Genomic DNA, 15,715 nt, shown 5'->3' with positions numbered 1-15,715 from the left:
GCCATGCGGACGGGGACATGGGGACAGGGACGGGGATGGGGACGGGGACGGGACGGCCAAGGGGACGGGATGGCCATGGGGACGGGGACATGGGGACAGGGACGGGGATGGGGACGGGGACGGGGCAGCCATGGGGATGGGACGGCCATGGGGACGGGGACGCCCAGGGGACGGGGCGGCCAAGGGGATGGGACACCTGTGGGGATGGGGAGAACTGCAGGGATGGGGACACCCATGGGGACGGGGACGGCCAAGGAGATGGGGACACCTGCAGGGACAGGGACACCCATGGGGACGGGGACGGGCAAGGGGACGGGACGGCCATGGGGACGGGGACGCGGGGACGGAGATTGGGACACCCATGGGGACAGGGGGGCCAAGGGGACAGGGCGGGCAAGGGGATGGGACAACCACGGGGATGGGGACACCTGCAGGGATGGGGACACCCATGGGGATGGGACAGCCATGGGGACGGGGACAACCGCGGGGATGGGGACACCCGTGGGGATTGGGACAACCATGGGGACGGGGACATGGCAGGGACGGGGACAACCGCGGGGATGGGGACACCCACAGGGATGGGGGCACCCACAGGGACGGGGACACCTGTGGGGATGGGGAGACCTGTGGGGATGGGATGGCCAAGGGGACAGGGATGGCTGCGGGGATGGGGACACCTGTGGAAATTGGGATACCCATGGGGATGGGGACAGCCAAGGGGATGGGGACACCCGTGGGAATAGGGACAACCACAGGGATGGGGATGCCCGCGGGGACAGGGACACCCAGAGGGACAGGGACGCCCGCAGGGATGGGGCTGCTCACGGGATGGGGACACCCATGGGGACGGGGACGGCCAAGGAGATGGGGACACCCATGGGGACAGGGACACCCATGGGGACGGGGACGCGGGGACGGGGACGCCAAGGGGATGGGGACACCCAGAGGGACGGGGCCACCTGTGGGGACGGGGACACCTGTGGGGATGGGGACCCCCATGGGGACAGGGAGACCCATGGGGACGGGGCCACCTGTGGAGATTGGGACACCCGTGGGGATGGGGACACCCATGGGGATGGGGCTGCCCACAAGGACAGGGACACCCGGGGGACGGGGCCACCCGCGGAGCCGCCTTGCGCGTTTCCTGACGCGCGTCCCGCGGCGCCCCGGCGCAGGCGACCGCAGCTACCCGCTCAAGCCGTGGCTCATGACGCCCATCGCGTCGCCGCGCGGCGCGGCCGAGGAGCGCTACAACGCGCTGCACCACGAGGCGCTGGCCGCGCTGCGCCGCACGCGCGCGCTGCTCACGCGCCGCTTCCGCTGCCTGGACCGCGCGCGCGGCTCGCTGCAGTACGCGCCGCCCAAGGTGTGCCAGATCTTCCTGGCCTGCTGCGTCCTGCACAACATCGCGCTGAGCCGCCGCACGCCGCTGGAGCCGGGGCCGCCCGACGGCGACGCCGAGCCCGAGCCGCCCGCGCCGCCGCCGCCCGCGCACGCGTCCCGCGAGGCGCGCGCCGTGCGCGCCCGCATCGTGCAGCAGGTGCGCGACGGGCTGCCCTGGGCGCCGCGCGGCCGCGGCGACGTCCCCGCGGAGCCGGAGCCCCGTCCCTCCTTTTGGGGCGAATAAACGTGGTTTTGGAGCGGGCTGTCCGAGCGCCGCCGCGTCCCGCACGTTTATTGCCCGTTCCCGGCGCGTTCCCGCTCCCGACGGGAGGCTCCGGTGCGCGCCGGGAGCAGCGCGGCCGCGCGCCGGCCCTGCTGCAGCCAGTAGAGCATCTCCACGCGGTCCCAGCGCATCTTGTCCCGGTACGGGCGGCCGCGGAAGGCGACGCCGTCCCCGCGCACGCGGCGCAGCGCGGCGGCGATGGCGGCGTCGCGCCGGGCGATGGCCGCGAGCAGCCGCCGCCGGGCCCGGTGCTCCTCGGCCGCGCGCGCGGCGCCGCCGGGCCGGAACAGCCGCCCGGGCTCGGACGCGGGGCCCTCCAGCGCCTCCAGCCGCGCCAGGAGCAGCTCCCGCTCCTGGATGGCGGCGGCCGCGGCCTCCCACGCGCGCAGCGCGGCCGCCCCGGCGCCGGCGCCGGTGCCGGTACCGAACCGCACGGCCATGGCCAGCCGGTCCGGGCCGGGCACGCGCAGGACGGCCCAGAGCCGCTCCAGCCGCTGCTGCAGCCGCCCCAGCCCCGGTGCCTCCGCCTGCAGCATCCCGGGATTCCAGAGCCCCGGCACGAAGCGCTCGGTACCGGTGCCGGTGCTGGGACCCGGCACGAAGCGCTCGGTACCGGTGCTGGGACCGGCCCGGGGCTCCGCTGGCACCGGCGGCTCCTCCCGCTCCCGGCCACGCTCCGGAGCTCCCGGCTCCTCCCGCTCCCGATCGCGCTCCGGTCCCGGCGCCTCCTCCCGTTCCCGGCCGCGCTCCGGTCTCGGCGCCTCCTCCCGTTCCCGGCCGTGCTCCGGAGCTCCCGGTTCCCGTTCCCGGCCGCGCTCCGGTCCCGGTGGCTCCTCCCGCTCCCGATCGCGCTCCGGAGCCCCCGGCTCCTCCCGTTCCCGATTGCGCTCCGGATCCCCCGGTTCCTCCCGTTCCCGATCGCGCTCCGGAGCCCCCGGCTCCTCCTCGCCGCCGCCGCCGCCGTCCCGGTGCAGCCCGAACACCGCGTGCAGGTAGTCGGTGTCCGCCGTGGCCACGAACTTGAGGAAGTCGTCGACGCCGAACGCGCTCCTCCACCAGCGCCGCCAGGACCCCCGTTGCCGCCAGGGCAGCCGCGCGGGCGGCGCGGGGCGCGCGGGCGGCGCGCGGGGCAGCTCCGCGTTCACGGCGCGCGGCGGAACCGGCAGCGGAACCGGCGGCGGCACCGGCGGCCCCAGGTCCCGCGCGGCGGCCGGCGGCTGCAGCGGGCGCTGCCGCTCGAAGCGGAGCCGCTCCGGGGGCAGCGCCGCCGCCAGCGCCCCGTAGAGCTCCCGCACGGCCCGGCCCGGTCCCGGCGGCGCCGCCGGCCCCGCGGGGCCCAGCGGGTCCGGGCACAGCGGCCCGAAGCTCCGCAGCGGCACCGGGGCGGCCAGCGCGGGACGGGGCAGCCGCGGCGGCGCCGGTCGGACCGGGCCGGGACGCGGGGCTGGCGGCGGCGGCTCCCGGTGCTCCCGGTGCTCCCGGTGCTCCCGGTCCCCGGCGCGGCGCGGGAGCGCGGCCAGGAGCGGCGGCAGCCGCTGCTCCCCGCGCGTGGGGCCGCGCGTGGCCGCCCGCCGCGCCAGCTCCCGCGCGTCCCGCGCGCCGCCCGGTGCCGCCGGCTCCTCGCGGGGCGGCGGCGGCTCCGGCGGGGACGGGCGGCGCGGCGGGCGCGGCAGCCCCAGCTCGTCCAGCAGCCGCCGGCCCTCGCGCAGCTCCGGGAGGGACCGCGCGGCGGCCGCGGGGCGCGCGGGGCGGCGCGGGGCGGCGCGGGGCGGCGGGCACGGGGTGCGCACGGCCACGCACGGCCCCACGCGCGGGGGGGCGGCGGCGGCGGCGGCGCGGCGGGGGGCGGGGAGGCCCCGCGGCCCCGGGGACGGGAGGCGCCGCAGCTCGGCCAGCTCCGCGGAGCGGCGCCCGCGCGTGGGCGGCGGCACCGGCGGCCGCGCCGGCCGCAGCAGGCGGCCCACGGGGAGGCCCAGGCGGCCGCCGCGCGTGGGCGCCCGCAGCTCCGCGCGCAGCCGGTGCCGCGCGGCGGCCCCGTCCAGGCAGGCGGCGCAGTCCAGGGCCAGCTGGGCCCGGCGGCGGGCGCGCTCGGCCGGGGCGGCCAGGACGGCCCCGCGCGGCGCCGGCCGCCCGTAGCGAGCCCAGAGCCGCTCGGCCGCCCGCGCCAGGAACGCGCGGAGCCGCCTCCCGCCGCCGCCGCCTCCCGCCGCCTCCGCCCAGGCGCGCGCGGCCGCCGCCTCGATGGTTCCGCGGAGCTCCCGCTGCCCCGGCGGCTCCGGGCGCGGCGGCGGCGGCAGCCGGGGCGGCCCCGGCGGGTCGGGACGGGCGTCCGGCCCCGCGGCGGCTCCCGGGAGCTCCATGGACCCGGCCTGGAGCGGGGGCGGCCCCGGGGGCGGGATCGGCCTCGCTGCGCGGGAACCCCCCGTGTGTCACCCCGGGAACCCCTCAACCCACCGAGATGCCCCGGGTGCCTCCAAAACCCCCCCTCGAGGCCCCCAAGGCCCTGAGACCCCCCAAATACCCCCAAATCCCCCTGAGGACCCCCCAAACACCCCCCAAACCATCAACACCCGCTGAGGATCCCCAAACACCCCCAAAACCACCTGAGGGCCCCCGAAACACCCCCAAAACCATCAACACCCCCTGCGGACCCCCCAACCACCCCCAAAACCACCTGAGAACCCCCAAACACCCCCAAAACCATCAACACCCCCTGAGAACCCCCCAAACACCCCTCAAAGCCCCCAACCCCCCTAAATGCGCCTTAAACCCCCCCAAATCCCCTCGAGCCCCCCAGGCCCCTCCCCAAACGGCCCCTCAGGATCCCCCGCCCCGCTCGGGGCTCCAAAAAGCCCCGAATCGCCCCAAATTCGCACCCCCTCCTCCGGCCGCCCCGCCCGCGCCGGCGCCGCCGTTCCCATGGCGACGCCACGCCGGAAGTGGCTCGGGGCGGTCCGCGGCCCCGCTCCGTCCGGCGGCGCTTCCGGGCGGTCCGCGGCCGCCGCGGTCCGTGCGCGCGGCGCGGGGGTTCCGCGCGGCGCGGCGGGGCAAAGGCCGCGGTCATGGCGGAGGCGGCGGGTCCGGACGGGCCCAGCTGCACGGTGAGGGGCGGCGGGGTCGGGGACACGGGGCCCCGTGCGGGGAACGGGGGTGCCCGGGAGGGTTTGGGGGCCCCGTGCAGGGACCGGGGGTGCCCGGGGGTGCCCGGGAGGGTTTGGGGGCCCCGTGTGGGACTGGGAGGGTTTGGGGGTCCCATTCGGGTCCCCGGGTGTTTTTTGGGGTCCCGCTCAGGTCCCCGGTGGGTTTCGGGGTCCCGTTCGGGTCCCCGGGTGGTTTTGGGTCCCGTTCGGGTCCCCGGTGGGTTTCGGGGTCCCGCTCAGGTCCCCGGGTGGTTTTTGGGGTCCCGTTCGGGTCCCCGGGGTCCCCGGGTGGTTTTTGGGTTCCCGTTCAGGTCCCCGGGTGGTTTCGGGGTCCCGCTCAGGTCCCCGGGTGGTTTTTGGGTTCCCGTTCGGGTCCCCGGGTGTTTTTTGGGGTCCCGCTCAGGTCCCCGGGTGGTTTTGGGTCCCGCTCAGGTCCCCGGGTGGTTTTTTGGGGTCCCGCTCAGGTCCCCGGTGGGTTTCGGGGTCCCGTTCGGGTCCCCGGGTGGTTTTTGGGGTCCCGTTCAGGTTCCCGTTCAGGTCCCCGGGTGATTTTGGGGGTCCCGTTCAGGTCCCCGTGCAGGTTCCGGGGGTCCCCGGGTGTTTTTTGGGGTCCCGCTCAGGTCCCCGGGTGGTTTTGGGGTCCCGTTCAGTTCCCCGGGTGGTTTCGGGGTCCCGCTCAGCCCGTCCCCCCGTCCCTCCCGCAGCTGGAGTTCGCGGTGCAGATGGACTGCGAGGGCTGCGCCCGGGACGTGCGCGAGGCCGTGCGGGGGCTGCCGGGTGAGCGGCCGGGGACACCGGGACCGGGGACACCGGAACTGGGGACACCGGGACTGGGGACACCGGGACCGGCACCACCGAGCGCGAGGACACCGGGACCGGGGACACCGGGACTGGGGACACTGGGACCGGGGACACCGGGACCGGGGCCACCGAGCGCGGGGCCACCGAGCGCGGGGACACCGGGACTGGGGACACCGGGACCGGGGACACCGGAACCGGGGACACCGGGACTGGGGACACCGGAACCGGCACCACCGAGCGCGGGGACACCGGGACCGGGGACACCGGGACCGGGGACACCGGGACTGGGGACACCGGGACTGGGGACACCGGAACCGGCACCACCGAGCGCGGGGACACCGGGACCGGCACCACCGAGACCGGGGACACCTGGACCGGGGACACCGAGCGCGGGGACACCAAGACCGGGGCCACCGAGACCGGGGCCACCAAGCGCGGGGCCACCGGGACCGGGGACACTGGGACCGGGGCCACTGGGACCGGCACCACCGGAACCGGCACCACTGTCACCACCATCCCCGTCCCCATCAGCCCCGTCACTCCCGTCCCGTCACCACCAACCACGGGGCCACCGTCCCCACCTCCCTGTCAACACTGTCCCCGTCACCCCCATCCCATCACCACCGAGCGCGGGGACACCGGGACCGTCACCATCGTCCCTGTCACCACCGTCCCCGTCACTCCCGTCCCGTCACAACCGGCCGCGGGGACGCTGGAACCGTCACCCCCATCCCGTCCCCACCGGCCCCGTCACCACCGGCCCTGTCACCACTGGCCCCATCCTGCCCATGGCCCCGGTGCCGCCTTCGCTGTCCTGGTCCCGTCCCTGTCCCCGTCCCAGCTCCGTCCCTGTCCTGTCCCTGTCCTGTCACTGTCCCGTCCTTGTCCACATCCCTGTGCCCACCCCAATCCCATCTGTGTCCCAATGCCATCCCTGTCTCACCCCGTCTCCATTCCCGCCCTGTCCCCATCCCAATCCCGCCCCATCTCCATTCCCATCCTTATCCCATTCCCATCCCTATCCCGGTTTAGGCGTGCGGCTCCTGGAGCTGCGCCTGGACACGCAGACGCTGCTGCTGGAGGCGACGGTGGCGGCCGAGCGGGTGCGGGAGCAGCTGGAGGCGTCGGGGCGGCGCGCGGTGCTGCGGGGCATGGGGGGCGCCGGCCCCACGGCGGCGGCGCCGGGGGACACGGGCGGTCCCAGCCCCACAGCGGCACTGGGGGGTCCCAGCCCCACGGCGGCACTGGGGGGTCCCGGCCCCACGGCGGTGACGCTGCAGGACCCCGGCCCCACGGCGGTGACGCCGGGGGACACGCGGGTCCCCGGCCCCACGGTGGCCGCGGTGGCGGCGCTGGGCGGCCCCGGCCCCACGCGGGGCCTCCTCCGCTTCGTGCAGCTCGGCCCCCGGCGCTGCCTCGTGGAGGGCGCCCTGGCCGGGCTCCCCCCGGGGCCCCACGGCCTCCACGTCCACGAGTTCGGGGACGTCTCCGAGGGCTGCGACAGGTACCGGGATGGGGGTCGGGGGGCCCGGGCGGCCCCCGCGGCGCCGGCCCCACCGCGTCCCCCCGTCCCCGCAGCTGCGGGGAGCACTACAACCCCCACGGGGAGCGGCACGGGGGACCCCAGGACGAGCACCGGGTGAGCGGGGACGGGGACACGGGGACGTGACACCCGCATGGGACCGGGGATGCGGCTGTCACCCCATCCACGGGGCTGGGACGCGGCTGTCACCCCCTCCGTGGGGCTGGGACGTGACCACGACCTTCCGTGGGGCTGGGATGTGGCTGTGACCCCATCCATGGGGCTGTCACCCCCTCCATGGGGCTGTCACCCATCCACGGGGCTGGGACGTGGTTGTCACCCATCCATGGGGCTGTCACCCATCCATGGGGCTGTCACCCACCCACGGGGCTGGGACGTGGTTGTCACCCCTCCGTGGGGCTGTCACCCCATCCACGGGGCTGGGACGTGGTTGTCACCCATCCATGGGGCTGGGACGTGGTTGTCACCCACCCACGGGGCTGGGACGCGGCTGTGACCCCATCCATGGGGCTGTCACCCCATCCACGGGGCTGTCACCCACCCACGGGGCTGGGACGTGGTTGTCACCCCTCCGTGGGGCTGTCACCCATCCACGGGGCTGGGACGCGGCTGTGACCCCCTCCATGGGGCTGGGACGTGGTTGTCACCCATCCACGGGGCTGGGACGCGGCTGTGACCCCCTCCGCGTCACCCCCAGCACGTCGGGGACCTGGGCAACATCTGGGCCGACGCGTCGGGCAGAGCCGCCTTCCGCCTGGAGGACTCGCGGCTGCAGGTGGGGGGACCGGGGGGACCGGGGGGGGACCGGGCGCCCGCGGCGGCACCGCGACCCCCAGCCTGCCCCCCAGGTCGAGGACATCGTGGGCCGCTCCGTGGTGGTGGCCGCGGGCGAGGACGACCTGGGCCGGGGCAACCACCCGCTGTCCCCCGTCACCGGCAACGCGGGGCCGGGGTGGGTGCCGGACGGGGGCTCCGGGGGGCGGCCGTGGGTCCGGGGGGTGGCCGTGGGTCCATAGGGTGTCTGTGGGGCAGCGGGTCCGTGGGGGGTTCCATGGGGTGTCCGGGGGGGGGTTCCATGGGGTGTCCATGGGGTTCCATGGGGTTCTATGGGGTGTCCATGGGGTGTCCATGGGGTGTCCATGGGGTGTCTATGGGGTTCCATGGGGTTCCATGGGGTTCTATGGGGTTCTATGGGGTGTCTATGGGGTTCCATGGGGTGTCCATGGGGTGTCCATGGGGTTCCATGGGGTTCCATGGGTCCCGGTGTCCCTCTCCTCCAGGCTGGCCTGCGGGGTGGTGGCGCCCGCGGCCATGGGGTGTCCATGGGGTGTCCATGGGGTGTCTGTGGGGTTCTATGGGGTTCTATGGGGTTCCATGGGGTTCCATGGGGTGTCCATGGGGTGTCCATGGGGTGTCTATGGGGTGTCCATGGGGCTCTATGGGGTGTCCATGGGGTGTCTGTGGGGTTCTATGGGGTGTCCATGGGGTGTCCATGGGGTGTCCATGGGGTGTCTATGGGGTTCCATGGGGGGTTCCATGGGGCTCTATGGGGTGTCCATGGGGTGTCCTTGCTGTTCCCTCCAGCCTGGCCTGCGGGGTGGTGGCGCGCGCGGCCGGGCTGCTGCAGAACCCCAAGCGCCTCTGCACGTGCGACGGGCGCACCCTGTGGGAGGAGCGGGAGCGCGCGGCGGCGAATCTGTGACGGGGCCGCCGGTAACGGGAGCGCGCGGCCGCCAACCTGTGACGGGGGCGCCAATAAACGGGACCGGCCGCCAACCTGTGACGGGGCCGCCGGTAACGGGAGCGCGCGGCCGCCAACCTGTGACGGGGCCGCCGATAAACGGGCCCGGCCGCTCCTTGGGAATGCGGCGCCTTTAAGGGGGGGCGTGGCCGCGGCGGGCGCCTTTAAGGGGGGGCGTGGCCGCGGCGGGCGCGGTTCCGTGCGCGGGGAGGGCGGGGCTAACGTCGCGGCGGCGCGCGGGAGGGGGGCGGCCTCTGCGCAGGCGCAGGGCAAGGGGCGCGGGGCGGTTATTGCGCAGGCGCAGTGCAAGGGCCGGGTGTACGGGGCGGTCGCTGCGCAGGCGCAGTGGGGAGAGAGAGGGCGCGGGGCGGTTATTGCGTAGGCGCAGTGGGGGACAGAGGGGGCGGTTATTGCGCAGGCGCAGTGCAAGGGCCGGGTGTACGGGGCGGTCGCTGCGCAGGCGCAGTGCAGGGGGCGGGTGCGCGGGACGGCCGCTGCGCAGGCGCAGTGCAGGGGGCGGGTGCGCGGGACGGCCGCTGCGCAGGCGCAGTGCAGGGGGCGGGAGCGCGGGGCGGTTATTGCGCAGGCGCAGTGCAGGGCGCGGGTGCGTGGGGCGGTTATTACGCAGGCGCAGTGCAGGGGGGCGGGAGCGCGGGGCGGTTATTGCGCAGGCGCAGTGCAGGGAGCGGGTGCGCGGGGCGGCCGCTGCGCAGGCGCAGTGCAGGGGGCGGGAGCGCGGGGCGGTTATTGCGCAGGCGCAGTGCAGGGGGCGGGAGCGCGGGGCGGTTGTTGCGCAGGCGCAGTGCGCGTTCGCCTCCTCCCCGCGCGCTGAGGCGACGCGCTCGCCATTTTGAGCGGGCGCCGCGGGCCGCGTCGCCGCTCGCCGCCGTCGCCATCATGCGTCCCGGCATAAAGCTCTTCGTGGGCAACGTCCCCGAGGAGGCCACGGCGGAGGAGCTGAGCGAGCTGTTCACCGGCGCCGCGGGGCCGGTGCTGGGCGTCGCGCTCATGAAGCAGTTCGCGTTCGTGCACTTGCGGGACGAGGCGGCGGCCGCGCGCGCCATCGCGCAGCTCAACGGGCACCAGCTGCACGGCCGCCGCATCGTGGTGGAGCCCTCGCGGCCCCGGCCCACCAACACCTGCAAGATCTTCGTGGGCAACGTGTCCGCCGCGTGCACGAGCGGCGAGCTCCGCTCGCTCTTCCAGCAGTACGGCACCGTCGTCGAGTGCGACGTGGTCAAAGGTACCCGAGCCGCCGCCGCGGGCCGGGCCGCTCCCCCGCGCTCGCCGGCCGCGCGTCGGCCTCCCCGGGCCCCTCTCCCGCCGCCCGCCTCGCGCCTCCAGCGCCCGCTGCCCGCCTGGGGGGGGGGATCGGCCCCGCCGGGCTCCCGGTGCCTCTGTGCGGCCCCGGGGCGCTCCCCGGCCGCTCGGTTGCGATCGCCCGTCCTCGGAGCCGCTCCGCTCCCCGGCCGCGCTGGGGATGACCCGTTTTCCGTCTCGGCTCGCGGGGGTCTCGCGCTTCTGCCCTCCCGTGGAACGCGGCCCCGCGCGCCGCTCCGGCCGGCGGCTCCCGGAGCTGCCGCCGGTCCCTGCCCCGGAGCCCTTCCCGGACCGGCTCGCGTTCTCTGCGGCTTCCTGCTCCCGGCGCTGTCTCGCTGCCCCCGCTTTGGGGGGACCCGCTCGGATCTGCGGCCCTGCCTGGCGGGTCCCCCCTTTGGGCCGCGCGGGGCCCCCCTCGCCCTGCCGGGCCCCGTCCCGTCCCCTCCGCGCCGAGCCGCCCCCGGGCGCTCGGGACACCAGAGCCGCCGACGTTCCCAAGGGCCGCGGGGCGGGTGGTTCCGCGGCCTCTGCTCTCCCGTCTCAGGTCGCAGCCTCAAGGGCTCCTGCCCGCCCCGTCCTGCCCCTCGGGAGCGGATGTTCCCCACGGAACCCGTTCAGAACCGGCCCCCGAGCGGAGCCTCCGCTGGGGTCCGCGTTGGGGATCCCCGCCGGGTCCGGAGGAGCAGCGGAGCAGAGCGGGAGGGTTCGGGACGTGGCCCCCAGAAACGCTCCGTGTCGGAACGCGGGACGGAGCCGCGGGGAGGGCCCACCGGGAGCGGCGGAACCGCCCCGGTCCGGCGGGTCGGGACCGGCGCCCGTGCGGCCCCGGCGCTGCGGTCGGAACCCAGGACCCAGCGGGCCGGCGCTAACGGCTGGAGCCGAGTGGGGGAGCCGGGGGCGCCGCCGCTGCCCGAACGGCCCCGCGGACCCGTCGTGCTGCGGCGCCGGGATCCCCCGTCCCGGGGCCCGCGTGGATCCCCGTCCCTTTCCCCCGTTCCGCACGGGGAGCCGCGTTCTGCGCCCGTCCTCCGCGAGGCGCCGCGTTCCCGGCAGCGCCGCGGGCGGCCGCGGGTCCTGCCGTTCATTGGGCTGCTCCGTTAACGAGGGAGAAGCTCCGTGTCGTCCCGGGGGCTGCGACAGAGGCTCCGATCCCGGGAGCCGCCCCCTTCCTCCCGGTCCCGTCTCTCGCTCTGCGGCCTCTCCTCCGCTTCGCTGCTGCGGCCGGTCCCGTCGCTCGCTCTTTGCTGCCGCGGTGGCTCCGGTACCGGCGCGAGGAGCGCGGGCGCTGCTCCTCCCCGGAGCCCGTGCTCCATGGGCTCCGTTTGTCCCCAAAACGTGGCCTCTTGTCACCGGGGCGCGATGAGGAGCGCGCGGTAACGCGCACAGGGGTATCCGCGGTGCCGCTGCCGCGGTTCCGGCACAAGCGAGCGGGAGAGGCGCGGGTTTCCGCGGGTTCCCCTGGGAATGGCCCTTCCGCCTGGATTCCTGCTGCTCCCTGCTCTGCTCCAGCAGCCCCGTCGAGGCGCTGGGAACGGGCCCGGGCGCTGCAGCTCGGGTTGATCCGGGCCCGGCGGAGGGTCCCGGCGGCCGCGGCGCGTCCGGCGTCGCTCCCGTTCCAGGCGTCCCGCCGCGATCCCGGGAGCGGGGAGGGCCCGGGACGGAGAAGGAGCAGGACGGCCACGGAGCCGGGGAGGCCCCGGCGCCGCCGCGGCGCAGACGCGGTAACCGAGCGTGGGCTCCTGTAACGCAATGTTGTTTTCTCCCCCCTGATAACCCTCTGTCTGCTGCTTTATCAGACTATGCATTTGTGCACATGGAGAACGAAGCAGATGCTAAAGTTGCCATCGAAAATCTTAACGGGAAGGAGGTGAAAGGAAGACGAGTCAATGTGGAACTCTCTACTAACGTGCAGAAAAAGGGAGCAGCCCAGACTATCCAGGCAGGCGTCGTGGTTGACAAGAACAAGCGGATAGGGCTGGAGTATAGGGAAAAGTTCCAGCCCAAGATAGACGGTTTTGAGCAGCGCCGCGCGGCGGACTCCACCTTCGCGGCGGCGGCCGCCGGCTACGCGGCCTCGTCCTCGCTGTACGATTACCAGCAGCGCTTCGGCGGCGGCGGCGGCACCAAGCTGGACGCGCTGGAGGCGGCGGCGCGGCCCGCGTCGCCCTCCTACTTCGGCCGCGACCGCAGCCCGCTGCGGCGCTCGCCCTCGCGCGCCGGCTACGCGTCCGCGGCGCTCCCGGCGGCGGCGCAGCCGGCCGCGTACCGCGCGCAGCCCTCGGCCTCGCTGGGCGCCGCGTACCGCGCACAGCCCGCGGCCTCGCTGGGCATGGCGTACCGCGCGCAGCCCGGCGCCGGCCAGGCGGCCGCGTACCGCGCGCAGCCCTCGGCCTCGCTGGGCGGCGCCTACCGCGCGCAGCCCGCGGCGTCGCTGCCCAGCGCGCAGCCCGCGGCGCTCTCGTCCTACGGCGCGCAGGCCGCCGCGGCGCTCTCGTCCTACGGCGCGCAGCCGGCCGCCGCGCAGCTCTCGGGCTACGGCGCGCAGGCCGCGGCGCTCGCCTCCTCCTACGGCGCCGCGGGCTACTCGGCCTCCTCGTACGGCGCGCAGGCCTCGTACGGCGCGCAGGCCGGCGCGGGCGCCGCGGCCTCGTACGGCGCGCAGGCCGTGGCCACGCACGTGGCCTCGTACGGCGCGCAGGCCTCGTACGGCGCGCAGGCCGTGGACGGGCACGCGGCCTCGTACGGCGCGCAGGCCGGCGCCGCGCTCTCCGCCTCGTACGGCGCGCAGCCCGCGGCCGCCTCGTACGGCGCGCAGGCCGTGCCGGGCCACGCGGCGGGCGCCTACGGCGGCCAGCCCCTGGGCGCGCACGCGGGCTCGTACGGCGCGCAGCCCGGCGCCGCGCTCTCCGCCTCGTACGGCGCGCAGCCCGCCGCGCACGCGGCCTCGTACGGCGCGCAGCCCGCGGGCAGCCTGCCCGGCGCGTACGGCGCGCAGCCCGGCGCCGCGCTCTCCTCCTACGGCGCCCAGGCCGCCTCCTACGGCAGCCAAGCGGCCGCCTCCTACAAGGCGCAGGCCGCGGCGCCGCTGCCCGCCGCGTACCGGGCCCAGGCGTCCGGCTCCGCGGCGGCCTCGTACGCGGCGCAGCCGCCCTCGTCCGCCTCGCTGGCCGCGTACCGGGCGCCGCCGGGCGCCTACGACGGCCCCGCGCAGCTGGGCCAGCCGGCGGCCTCCTACGTGGGGCTGTCGCAGAGCGCCGCCGCCGCCGCCCCGCCGTACGAGCGCACCCGCCTCTCCCCGCCCCGGAGCGCCGCCTATGACGATCCGTACAAAAAACCCAGCGCCCTGGCGAAAAGGTATGGAGCGAGCAGGCCAGGGCCGCGCGCCGGGCGCCGCCGCCACGCCGCGCGCTGACGCGCCGAGCCGCGCCGCGGGGCGGGAGGGCGCGGGGGGCTCCGGCGTCGCCGCCGCGCTCCGAGCGCCGCCGCGCGCCCCCATTGACGCGCTGTCTCTTCTCTCGCCCAGGTACAATTCCGACCGCCGCTTATCCGAGCTCTCGGATTACCGCCGCTTAGCGGACTCGCCGCTCGCGTACCGCCGCTCGCCGACAAAGTCCCCGCTGGATTACCGCCGCCTTCCGGAGGCGCATTCCGATTACAGCCGCTACTCGGGGGGCTACGGCGATTACGTGCACGCGGCCCGCATGCATTCCGGCTACCAGCGCCGCCTCTAGCGCGGCCCCGTTCCCGCCCGCGGCGCTGTTCCCGCCCGGGACGTTTTTCCTCGGCTCCTCTCGGGCCGGCGCTCGGTGCCGGCCGCGGGCTCCGCCGTCGCTCCCGCGGGCGCGCGGCCCGCGCGGAGCCGGGTTTTTTAGCTGCCTTGTTTCTCGTTTCGATCTTTTTCTTTCGTTTCTCGTTCTGGAGTTTTTAGAAGGTTCCTGACGGTTCCTTGCGCCGCCGTCGCTCCGGGCCCTTGTGGTAGCGCGCGGGGGAGCGGGGCCTCCTTTGGAGGCCGGGGGCGCCCCCCTTTTCCCCAGGTCGGTTCCGGGGTCTCTCCGGGCGCCGGTGGGGGCGGTTTTGTACGGCTGAATAAAGCGCTGGGCTCGGGGCTGTGGAAACGCTCGTGCGCTCGTTCCGGGGGCTCTGCGAACGGGGTCTGCGGGGGCGGCCTCCGCGCGGCCCCCCGGGGCCTCCACGTGCACAGGGACAGGGAGGCCGGACCGGCCTCCGCGCGGCCCCCGGGGCCTTTACGGACCCAGAGGGATGGGGGGCTCTAGGGGCCTCCATGCGCTGGGATCAGGGCGCCCCATGGGCCTCCGTGCGGCCCCCAGGGGCCTCCGTGTCCACGGCCCTTGTGGGTCTTGTCGCACCCGGGGGCGGGGGCTGCGGCCGCGGTGCAGCTCCGCGGTGCATCTGTGCGGCCTCCGTGCGGCCTCCCCGGGCAGCGGCAGCGGGAGGAGGAGGCCGAGAGCACCGGGGAGGGCGGAAAGAAGCGGCGGGGGGAGCGCGGGGACTACAGCGCCCAGCGTGCCCCGCGGCCCCAGCGTGATGTGCGCCCCCCCAGGGCGTCCCGGGACTACAGCGCCCAGCGTGCCCCGCGGCCCCAGCGTGATGTGCGCCCCCCAGGGCGTCCCGGGACTACAGCGCCCAGCGTGCCCCGCGGCCCCAGCGTGCCTTGCGGCCCCCCAGGGCGTCCCGGGACTACAGCGCCCAGCGTGCCCCGCGGCCCCAGCGTGATGTGCGCCCCCCCAGGGCGTCCCGGGACTACAGCGCCCAGCGTGCCCCGCGGCCCCAGCGTGCCCTGCGGCGCCCCGGCGCGTCCCGGGACTACAGCTCCCAGCGTGCCCCGCGCCGCGGCTTCCCCGCCTCCCCCCGCCGCGGGCTCCGAGGCGACCCCGGCAGCCCCGATTCCCCCTTGGGGCTCCGGGACGGCAGCCGAGACCCTCCGGGCCCCAAATACCCTCCCGGGGTCCCGAATCGTCCCCCTCGACACCGAAATGTCCCCCAGGGTCCCCAATGTGTCCCCAAGGGCCTTGCAATGGCGGCCGAGACCCCGGAAGGAACCCCGAGACCCGCCCCCTCCAGCCCCCATTCCGCCGTTCGGGTCCTCAGGTGGCCCCGCCCCCTTGGAGCCCACCACACGCATGCGCGGCGGGCAGGGAGGTGGCGCCTGCGCATTGCGCCCGAACAGCGGGAGGCGGAGCCGCGCATGCGCAGCCCGTCCGCCCTCCCCAGCGCATGCGCGCTGGCGCCGCGTCGCCCTCCCTGCGTTCGCAGCTCTTCGCGGGGGGGGGGGGGGGAAGATTTAAAGGGGCCGCGTCCCCTATCGAAAGCGGGAGGCCTTAAAGGGTCCGCGTCCCTATTTCGGCAGCGGGGCGGGGCTTAAGACCCGCCCCCCCGGCGTGTGAGGCGGGTGTCAGGCGGCCATGTCGCGGCAGGACGACGGGTACCGGCAGGACTTCACCGTCACCGAGCCCCGCCCCCACCCGGACGGCTACACCGAGTAC

General features: G+C 75.9%; 3 protein-coding genes across 3 annotated transcripts; 2 read left to right on the top strand and 1 right to left on the bottom strand.

Moving 5' to 3' along the window:
- Nucleotides 1-1,674: 1,674 nt before the first annotated feature.
- On the bottom strand, nucleotides 1,675-4,587 carry LOC148590599 (uncharacterized). Its single transcript, XM_088538835.1, has 4 exons — nucleotides 4,543-4,587; nucleotides 3,598-3,732; nucleotides 3,316-3,405; nucleotides 1,675-2,967 (listed from the first exon to the last, which is right to left on the bottom strand). The coding sequence occupies exons 1-4, from the start codon at nucleotides 4,585-4,587 to the stop codon at nucleotides 1,675-1,677; spliced, it is 1,563 nt and encodes a 520-aa protein (XP_088394961.1).
- Nucleotides 4,588-4,728: 141 nt separating this feature from the next.
- On the top strand, nucleotides 4,729-8,852 carry LOC148590598 (copper chaperone for superoxide dismutase-like). The gene is made up of 8 exons (XM_088538834.1): nucleotides 4,729-4,767; nucleotides 5,511-5,583; nucleotides 6,640-6,793; nucleotides 6,938-7,111; nucleotides 7,186-7,246; nucleotides 7,848-7,925; nucleotides 7,999-8,102; nucleotides 8,735-8,852. Exons 1-8 carry the CDS (start codon nucleotides 4,729-4,731, stop codon nucleotides 8,850-8,852), a joined length of 801 nt encoding a protein of 266 aa, XP_088394960.1.
- Nucleotides 8,853-9,722: 870 nt separating this feature from the next.
- LOC148590597 (RNA-binding protein 14-like) lies at nucleotides 9,723-13,948 on the top strand. The gene is made up of 3 exons (XM_088538832.1): nucleotides 9,723-10,134; nucleotides 12,008-13,565; nucleotides 13,735-13,948. Exons 1-3 carry the CDS (start codon nucleotides 9,789-9,791, stop codon nucleotides 13,940-13,942), a joined length of 2,112 nt encoding a protein of 703 aa, XP_088394958.1. The 5' UTR covers nucleotides 9,723-9,788; the 3' UTR covers nucleotides 13,943-13,948.
- Nucleotides 13,949-15,715: the final 1,767 nt, after the last annotated feature.

This window comes from Tinamus guttatus, unplaced genomic scaffold (assembly GCF_059628265.1).
Source record: "Tinamus guttatus ecotype Peru unplaced genomic scaffold, ASM5962826v1 Tinamus_guttatus_pri_ptg001217l, whole genome shotgun sequence".
Lineage (NCBI taxonomy): Eukaryota > Metazoa > Chordata > Aves > Tinamiformes > Tinamidae > Tinamus > Tinamus guttatus.
Note: the sequence above shows the minus strand (reverse complement) of the source record. Positions and strands in the feature narration are given on the sequence as shown.